This window comes from Sebastes fasciatus, chromosome 23 (genome assembly GCF_043250625.1).
Source record: "Sebastes fasciatus isolate fSebFas1 chromosome 23, fSebFas1.pri, whole genome shotgun sequence".
NCBI lineage: Eukaryota > Metazoa > Chordata > Actinopteri > Perciformes > Sebastidae > Sebastes > Sebastes fasciatus.
In genome coordinates, this window is record NC_133817.1 from 22,473,376 (window position 1) to 22,483,462 (window position 10,087).

At 42.1% G+C, this 10,087-nt stretch overlaps 1 protein-coding gene across 4 annotated transcripts in view; it reads left to right on the forward strand.

Annotated features, from left to right (window-relative positions):
• gramd4a (GRAM domain containing 4a) overlaps window positions 1–8,903 on the forward strand; it is a 75,300-nt gene extending 66,397 nt beyond the window's left edge. For all 4 annotated transcript variants that reach the window (XM_074625644.1, XM_074625645.1, XM_074625647.1 and 1 more), the window contains 4 exons: window positions 147–240; window positions 643–733; window positions 819–887; window positions 3,329–8,903. In XM_074625644.1, coding sequence (XP_074481745.1) covers window positions 147–240; window positions 643–733; window positions 819–887; window positions 3,329–3,439 — 365 coding nt within the window. In that variant the 3' untranslated portion in view covers window positions 3,440–8,903. The remainder of the gene's footprint in view (window positions 1–146; window positions 241–642; window positions 734–818; window positions 888–3,328) is intronic.
• Window positions 8,904–10,087: the final 1,184 nt, after the last annotated feature.

Genomic DNA, 10,087 nt, shown 5'->3' on the forward strand with positions numbered 1-10,087 from the left:
TTTTCTCATAGTTTGTAGACATGTTTAGTTTTGACTGGATATTTGAATCCCTTCTCACTGTGTTGTCTCTGTCCTCTGTCCTCTGTCCTCTGTCCTCTGTCCTCTGTCCTCTGTCCTCTGTCCTCTGTCCTGCTGTGTGTGTTCAGTGTGTGAGAACGGCTGGAGGTGTTGCCTAATAAACAGAGACAGGAAGATGCCCACGGACTACATCAGGAACGGAGTACTCTACGTCACAGAGAAGTAAGTGAGGACATTATTTATCATTAATCTTTGACAGCATGAGAGAACATCTCTCTGAAAGGTGAAGCACAGAGGAGGAGGAGCAGGTAACAATTGAGGCCGGTGGGTTTGAGAAGGTTCGTAACTGAGCTACAACAACTCTCCCTCTCTCCCTGTCGGTCTCCGTGTCAGTCAGTCAGTCAGTCAACAGTGGATCAAGTAGGACAGCCTTGCTCCTGAGAATATCTCTGATCTTTAAATGTCTTCACCTCCTCCGATATGTAACTGACAGGAAGTCCATTTGGTTTGTCGTCTGGTTTCCTCAACACCCCTTTCATCTCTCTCTCTCTCTCTCTCTCTCTCTCTCTCTCTCTCTCTCTCTCTCTCTTTCTCTCTCTCTCTCTCTCTCTCTCTCTCCATCAGTTACCTGTGCTTTGAGAGCTCCAGCTCCAGATCCAGCTCTTCCAAGAAGAATAAAGTAATCAAGCTGGTGGACATCACTGACATACAGAAGGTGATCACTCAGGGAAACACATTATTGTACACGATGTAGGAATTCTGTGCAATTAAAACTACTAATCCTCTGAATTCCTCCTCAGTACAAAGTGCTGTCAGTCCTACCAGGAAGTGGGATGGGCATCTCTATAGCTACTCCTTCCACTCAGAAGGTACAGTACAGTATGGAGAGACTTTTTTTCCCCTATTTACATTCATATGGTGCTTTTGGATTTGATTTAGCTTTAATGCTAACTAGAAGAAAGCTCATATTATTAACACTTCCCTACTGTTGCTTTACCTTAAAGATCCCCTCTAGACAAGCTTCAAGACATATACAAATACTCTGCTTTGACTATCTGATGTCACTTTATCATTTACCTAGTTAAAGATTCTCTACTCCTTCTCCATCTTTGAAAGAAACACAATCTATGAATACGTAGTTTGTTCATTATTTACTTAACTTTAAGATAATGCCGACTTGCAGTTATTGCTTCTGGTGTTTGGATTCCACATTAGAACCCTCCACAGGTAGAGGCTAGATTGCTCAGTAAAATAGGTCATGAGATGACCAGTTCATACTGTGTTTTATATCACTTTAGATTAGCTTGAAGTAGGGCTGTCAACAAGTATTCTAAATTTGAATATACTGTATATCGAATAGCAAAAAAAAGAAAAGAAAAAAGTTTGAATATGAAATTACAGAGGCTGTCTGCCTTGCGCGCACTGAATGCACCATATGATGGGAGTCACACATCGTCACTTTCATTATTGAAAATGAAATGTAACTTATAGGTCAATCTGAACGAGGAATATTCAACAACCGTAATGATGGCAGAGAACTAGGGATGCACCGATACCGATACCAGTATCGGGTATCGGGTCCGATACTGTGCTCATGTACTCGTACTCATACTCGCAAAACGGCTCCGATACATCGGCACCGATACCACTTTACAGGGGTGCGCCCGACCCCGCTGGGTCGGTACCCCACCTCAGCCGGCCCTCACTTTCATTGTGCCACGGGGTTTTGCTTGCACCCTCTGACTCTCGCGTGGGTTAGATTCCTTGGTCCGTGTTTCAAGACGTGTCGGGTGGGTTGCCGACAACGCCGCAGACCCCTGGCGCCTTTTACGTGAGCCGAGCCCTGATCTTGTGGCACAACGCGGTTGAGGCGCACTGAAAACAGTCCGCCCCTGTCGACTGTCGCACCGGGAGCAGGGGGCCGTCCCCGGCGGGGAGAGAGGGCGCAGCGAGCCCTTTGTCCACGGTGCGGTGAGGTCCGGGCGGGGAGCGCTGTAAAGCTGCGGCCGCGAGCGACCTTCACCCCGAGCCTTTCCAAGCCGACCTAGACCCGGTGGCGGCGCACCCGTCGTATGCGGGACTCCCCAGCCTGCCGTGTGTCGCTCACACCCTCCAGCTGGCTGTTAACGAGGGTCTTTTGACACAGAGAAGTACTCGTATCGGTCCTCGGTATCGGAGAGTACCCAAATGTAAGTACTTGTACTCGGTCTGAAACAAAGTGGTATCGGTGCAACCCTACAGAGAACACTGTATCCAACAGCAAGCATTATGTTACGTCATGTAAACAACGTACCTGTCAGCTGTGAGCTCCAGATCAGACTGGTGACGTAGCCACTTTAAAGATGGGTGAGTAGTGCTCGCTATCTTCCAACGTTTGTACTTTTTAAACAGAAAACACATGTTTTATGTGATGGATAATGTACAGCCAGCTGGTCATTGTTGTGAGAGAAACCCTGACAGGGCGATGCAGAGGGGTCTCTCATCGCCCTGAAGGGGTTTATTTCACAACAATGATCAGCTCGCTGTACATTATCCCGCTTATTACACAGCTACTTACTTAAGAAATCAATAACTTGACACAAAGAAAAATAGTCCGCCAGTCTGACATCAGAACTGCGACCATAGCAACGGTCTGTTATGCATAGCAACGGTCTGTTATGCATAGCAACGGCCTGCTATAAAGAAATAAAAAAGACTGCAGAACGTCGTGATTGATCAATGAGAATCGAGTATTCAACAGAGCCATGTAATAAATTGTAATATTTGCTGGAAATGACAGTATATATGACAATAATAAGACAATATAGTCAACAGCGAGTAGGAAACTTTCAGGCGATCTCCGTCCAGCAAGCTGCCACCTTCTTTAGGTGTTAGTAGTAAAACGAGGAGGTATGGTATAGATCAGGTTTGGGCGATTGGATGAAATAATCAGCTGTAGGCGAATAGATGTTCCAATAGTTTGAATATGTTTATTTAGAATGAATATTCAAACGTCCTTTTCGGATAGTTTTGACAGCCTTAGCTTGAAGCTGGACTTGATTATGTTCGATATTAGCTCTACACATGGGAGCATGAGAACACTTGAAACATGTTGAGAACCTCCATAGTTCGACTGTCTGAACACTTCTGACCATGTGACTTTTGACATTGAACATTTGATGATGTTTAACTCAGATGAGATCTTCATTACCGTTCTAGCTTTTGTTGCTTTGTGATGTGGACTTCCTGGTGCTTTATTTCATAACAAGGCACTGCAGCGCTAACATGTAAGATGTAGATATTAATTAACAAGCTTTTGTGTTCCCTCCAGCCATTAGTGTTTGGTGCCATGATCCACAGAGACGAGGCTTTCGAGGCCATCTTTACTCAGTACATGAAGATCATGACCACCACCAAACCGCCGGCCAGCGCAGAGCTCTAGACAGCCTGCATCTCAGCAACAGACCTCCACACTGGGGCTAACGTCTCCTGCGTTTCAACTGGACTGGAAGATACTTTAAGAACACACTCCTCTGCTCTGTGTGAGCCTCCTCCTCCTCCTCCTCCTCCTCCTCCTCCTCCTCCTCCTCCTCCTCCTCCTCCTCCTCCTCCTCTTGCGATGGGCATCAGCTTCCTCATCGACGGCCAGCTTCGATCGGTGGATTTTCCTCTTTAGGCCACATCGGAGAGGACACGTGGTTCGTGTCGGCCTCACGTAGTTAGGATTTAGTTACATCACACACTATTTTTGTGGGTGTCGGATAACGAACAAAATCCGGTAGCTGGTCCTGAGGAGGAGCGAGGAACGGTGTGGTTTTTAATCAATCAGCAGAAGGCTGGCGAGGGAGGCTGGTTCTCCTCTCCCACCTGACTGACCAACTGGTTTCCTGAATTACTGGTTTCCTGAATTACTTGTTTCCGTGTTTTGCATGTGTGAGCGGGTGTGTGTGTGGGCAGAAATGATGGTCTTAAAATTGCGTCCGGTGGCTCTATTTTTCTCTTTGTTAGTGAGTCAGTGGAGTGACTCAAGAAGTGATGAAACAACTAGAAGAGGTTCTTTTAACTGCCAGATCCGTAGGAACAAAGTGTAAAGTTTAGCCTCTTAAATCAGTGTGAAAACAACCGTCGATGTTGAAATATTTAGACGTTTAACTGGCTGATCGGTGCCTCGCGGCGTAGCCCGACAAAACCATATGTGTGAGTGGTCAGTTTTATTTTTGAAACGTGTATTAGCTGTGACAATGTCAGACTTCTGACACAGAGCCTTCCTGTTAGTTTACATCGCTGCTGTCTAATTTCTCGATTTTTTTCCTCTTCTTTCTAGACACGTTTTCGGCGGCGACGGTATGTTTTAGTCCAACAGAAAACGTTCGCCGTGTCCGGCATCCTGCTTCGGTGTTTGTAGGTGTGCGTATGTGAAACGTGGAGTGAAATGTTTCTTTTTTCTTTTTTTTTAAATGCCTTTCTTTTGAAAACTGTCTCTTTGTAACAAACAGCCTTTTAGGGGATGAGTAAGCGGGCGGTCCCGGCGCTGCTGACAACCGCCGTTAGAGGGTTCAAACACTGACTGCCATTTAGAGCTATAGCGGAGAACACAGCCTCCCGCGTCTAACCGTCTCCTTTCAAGGCACAATCTGTACATTTAGAGAGAGATCTTCTTTTCCCTTCCATCAACGGTATTCTCCCTGCACTTTATTACAACGTTAACTGGACTTCCTGACATTAAGTGGTGGCGAATAGACGTTAAATACTCCCCACTTCAGCTGGAATCCACGGTCAGTGTTGGTAAACAGTCCCCACCTCTATGTCCTGGGGTGTTTCTCAGTGCAGGACAAATGCTGTCTGAGCATTTGGTGTCAATACTAGGGCTGTCAAAGTTAACACGGTAATAACGCCAAATTAGTTTAACGCCACTAATTTATTTAACGCAATTTGCATTGTAGCGGGAAATCTGATGAATCCATCGGTACCAACCATGTCATACTAACTTGTCACGAAGGAGGTTAAATAACGCTCCAAACTTACGCTACATTATGGCGAGGAAAAACTGTCATGTCCATTTTCAAAGGGGTCCCTTGACCTCTGACCTCCAGGTCAGTGAATGTAAATGGGTTCTATGGGTACCCACGAGTCTCCCCTTTACAGACATGCCCACTTTATGATAATCACATGCAGTTTGGGGCAAGTCATAGTCAAGTCAGCACACTGACACACTGACAGCTGTTGTTGCCTGTTGGGCTGCAGTTTGACATGTTATGATTGGAGCATATTGTTTGATGCTAAATGCAGTACCTGTGAGGGTTTCTGGACAATATCTGTCATTGTTTTGTGTTATTAATTGGTTTTCAATAATAACTATATACATACATTTGCATAAAGCAGCATATTTGTCCACCCTCAGAGTATTAAATACTTAACAAATCTCCCTTTAAGGTTCATTTTGAACAGATAAAAAAATTGCGATTAATTTGCGATTAATGGTGATTAACTATGGACAATCATGCGATTAATGGTGATTAACTATTTGAATGGATTGACAGCCCTAGTATAAACCAGACTGATGTCTGCCACAGCGAGCCAGACAACCTTCAAACTGACCATAAAAGAAGAAGGTGTTTTGACTTTAACATTAAAGTGTCTCAGTATTTCGGCCAATACCAGCGCAGAAATATCCATTAACCATGTCTCCTTCTGATTGGCTGATCCCACTTGCATAAATGCAGCTGGTCAGGCTTGTTTGAGGTCACATAAGCAGTCATTTAGATTCTGGATTTATTTGTGTAAATCCATTTATTTTTTTCCAATCTGAAAACCATTACTATGAGCTATGAAGACATGCCTGATTACTTCCTGTTTTGTTTTCTTATTTTTTTCACTTCTTCGTAACGCCACAGCGAGTAGAGATGGACATCTGGGTGCTCTTCCATTCGTTCCAGATCATCTAAATGTGAGCTTTTTTTGTAATATATGAAGTATACGGATAGACTGAACAGAATATTTGAACGTCACTTTATTTTAAAGACGCCGTTCGCAAGAATAAAGCCGGTCTTTACTCTCGCGGAACGGTTTGATAATGTAGAAATATGATGCCAAACTACGTCAGACACTTCGCCGTGTTTTTTGCGAGAGGAACGGAGACGGGATACGGGACTGAGGTCGACATTTCTTTTCAGATTTTGAGACAGAGTAGCTTTTCCAACCTCTCCTATTTACTGTACGCCCAGCAGCACAAGCTTTAGTTTCTAAACGTGTAAATCTAACACTGTTAAAAGGGGACACCTTGACATTTCTATTTTACTTTTATTCTGGTCATTTTAATTTATAGTTTAACAATCCTAAATCACACCGGTGTCATCGTTCCTCCAGAAATCCAGATTATTTCTACACTTAAAAATGTCAAGGTTTCTCTTAGAGTCTATACAAAGTCCTCTTATCATCATTAGAATCAGCTGAGCTGGATATGAAGTTGCCAGAGAAGCAACGGACCAGTTTAAAGAACCACTTTATTAGTTTTTAGTTGAAACTAATTTAAGGATGGAGGTTTTTCTTCGACATCCGTTTGGCCTGTTATTATTCGGCTGCCTTCCCAGACATGGATTTTCTATTTTTTTTGTTTAGGAATAAATTGGATCCATGAACGGAGGGAAACCTGTAGGATATTAGAGCAGGTGAAATCAGTCATTAACGTTGTCTCACTGTGTGATTCCATGGCTCGTTGTAGTCTTTACAGCTTTTACCTGAAGCCTTTTTCTAATCTGTTAACTCTGAGAAGCAGCTCTCTTGGGGGGGGGGGGGTCTGGGAGGTCCCAACAAGGCTGCACTCAGATAAAGCACAGAATGTATCACGTTCTAAATGTCTAAAATCTATTTTTCTTTTGCCAAATCTTTAATTTTCTGTCTGCCATATTCTGCCTACGCTCATGTTTACAGAAGGTTGTACAAATGATTTTATTTTTCTGAACCCAGTTTGAATTCCTTTTGACTTCCGGAGTTATGAAGACTGGACTGCTGTTCTTGAATTAATGTCTCATTGGCTCTGCATCTCTAACATGACTGTTTCTGCTCACCTTTTAACCAATAGGAAACTCAAATCATGGCGACAACGACAAGCGCAGTATTTTTAAAGCTCATACATACATACAGCGTGTAAATGGTCATATCCAACATCCCAGTGCTTGGTTACAGTGAAGTGTAAGTTGCAGTGAAGCATCCAGAGCAGAGATGGTCATGATGGACTGAAATGGCAACATCAGTGTTTTTGACATCTAGTTTGTCCATTTTGACTTGATGCACCTTTTTGAAGAGTGAGGCAGGAATAGAATTTGATTCACATTTTTTTTTTTTTTTTTAATGAAATCAAATGTGCGCACTCATATTACTGTAAGGCACTTTGGAGAATCCAGCAAATTTCAAAGGAATATTGCGACATTTTGGGAAATTAGATGAGAAGTTTGATACCACTCTCGTGTCTGTACGCTAAATATGAAGCTAATGCCAGCAGCCCGTTAGCTTAGCTTAGCTTAAAGGAGGATTTTCAGGTGTTTTATAGAATAAAACAGGTTTAAGTGCTATATAAATACTGGTAAACTATCAAAACGCTCAATATACGGAGAAATACACACAGCCCATATTCAGAAATTGTGCGTTTGAAACAAGCTGTCACGATTTCTGTCCATTTGTGATGTCACAAATATACAATATTTAGATCATTACACGGCTTTAAACATAAACATTCTAAATGTGTCCCAGTTTACTTCCTGTTGCAGTGTATGTAAATAACATCAGCTGACAGGAAGTAAACATGAACCCAAACTGTTGCCTAGCAACGCAATTCCTTTGAAATTCCGTTGAAATGCACTAAAACGGAGCGTTTCTGACAGAGGGTGAATACAGGTATATTCAGGCAGACAGTATGAGGAAAATTAAGTGTTTTTTTAACATTACAGCATGTAAACATGTTCTAATAGAAACACAAAATACAAGTATGAACCTGAAAATGAGCACGATATGGGACCTTTAATCAATTACTTTGGGAGCATACAAAATATTCATAATTCCATAATATTCCCAACTTTTTAGCTGTAATTACCACTGTCTAAACGTCTACATCTTTCTAACTACATTGTTTAACCTACGATGGTCTATTTGTTAAAACCCACTAAAAAGAAGAACAATATTAGATTGTTCTTTAACAGTCTGCTAGAAGCTTTCAGTCAGTTCCAAGGTTGATTCAGTATTATCAGTTAAGCTAGAAGATTCTGTCTATACTAGGAAGCTAATAAACTATTCCCCAAAATGTTGAAATATTCCTTTAATTTTGTGAACGTTGCGCTGCACATAATGACTGCCACACTGTGTACCTCGCTGCAGTAACTGTTTGAGGATTTAACTGCTGTTAGAAGTGACTTGTCAAAAACAGTGGTGTTGTCCTCTCAAGGTTCTCCTGCGTTTTTGCTGGTGTCCTCGCTGTTGTATTAAATATGTAGTTCCTCTAACTGTGATTGTTGTTTTTAAGGGTTTTCCAAAAGCATTTCATCCAAGTGATCACCACCGAGCGTACAGCACCGACTGTACAGAGGCTGCAAACAGCCTCAATCTGACATCATGGCTGAAGAGAATTGAACTGGTTAACTAATTAAAGTCCTGTTTTATGGACTGAATCATACAACTTGGTACAGTCAGCTAATTATAGTGTTACTGGGGAAATTACAGCGAGTTATTAATTTGTCACCTGTGACGGTCCTCTCAGACCTTTTTCTCCTTTTTTTTGTCAAAGAGGAATTTGTATACAAATTATTGAGCTGTACAGTGAAGAAAACGAAAACCACTGAGTTTTTAAAAGACATGTCTATTGTAAAGGATAATGTGATGTACATTTTTTAATTTAAGTAAATGAATTTAAGGTATTTTTTGCTCTTGAGTCTGTCTTCTTTTGTTCAGACAGTGGGACTTTAAGGGGATTTTTGGCTCCAAACTGCAGTGCCCCTTCACGGCCACAGGAGGTCACTATGAGACCTTGTATCAAGACTACTCAGCTGGGAGAGTGTTCTCCTTTTGCTTCCCCCTCTCCCACGGCGAGGTCATAGGTCAGGGATAGCTGCTCAAGGATATTTCAGTACTTTATTGCCTGTGTAGGAATAAGAAAGTGGGAGGTTTGGCATGTGACACAATCTAACTCCATTTCTATGGTGATTGGACGGCCAAAGAATCAATAAGGAGGTGGATGAAGATGTTTGCAGTCCGTCTTCATCTTTTCTGGTAAGTGACTCAGATGAGAAACATCATAGAATCTGATATTTTTCTATATATTTTTGGGCCACAATCTTAGATGTAACAACCAGATATTGTTCCTTTGTGTTTTTCACACATCTATATATATATAGATATATATATCTATATATATAGATATATATAAAGAAAACAACTCTTAAATTCCAAACGCAACTGTCAAAATGCAGTTGAGGACTTGATGTAGACCCATGAAATGGTTTCCTTTTCATAAAGTTTTACATCCAGCGCAATTGAGCCTAAATGGCACAATTTCAGCTATAATTCCAGGTAGCGTCTGACAGGTTCCCGTTGTGTGCTACGGTGGAAATGAGCGTCCATAAAGCGGATTCAAGCTGTGAAAGTGTTCCGTCTGTCTGTGAGCCCTGATTGCGAGGCAATGTGACGCACGCCAGTATTTCTGTGCAGGTAGAGAACATGGCTGCGATACTTGGAATAGTGTTACTTGTAAGCAGAAATGTTTAAATCCAAGGTATAGAAAGGCCATTCGAAAGAGACAAGTTAGATTATTGACCCTTTCACCCTTTCACCTTGCTTTATCTCATTTCCATTGCAATGTGTGTATCAGTTAGTCACCAGTCATTCAGCGCAGTGGGAGGTGGACTGTTAGGATGCTCTTGACCTAATTTTGATTAAAGCATCAGTAGGTGAGATTGGAGCAAATATGATTAAAATAAAGTTATTTTTTATAAAACGGTTGCTATATTGTGACAGTAGTGCATGAGACAGGTAATCTGAAAAAAATGATGTTCCTCTGTGTCCTCCGGTGTCCTCCGGTGCTCCTAACGGCATCCGCAAGATT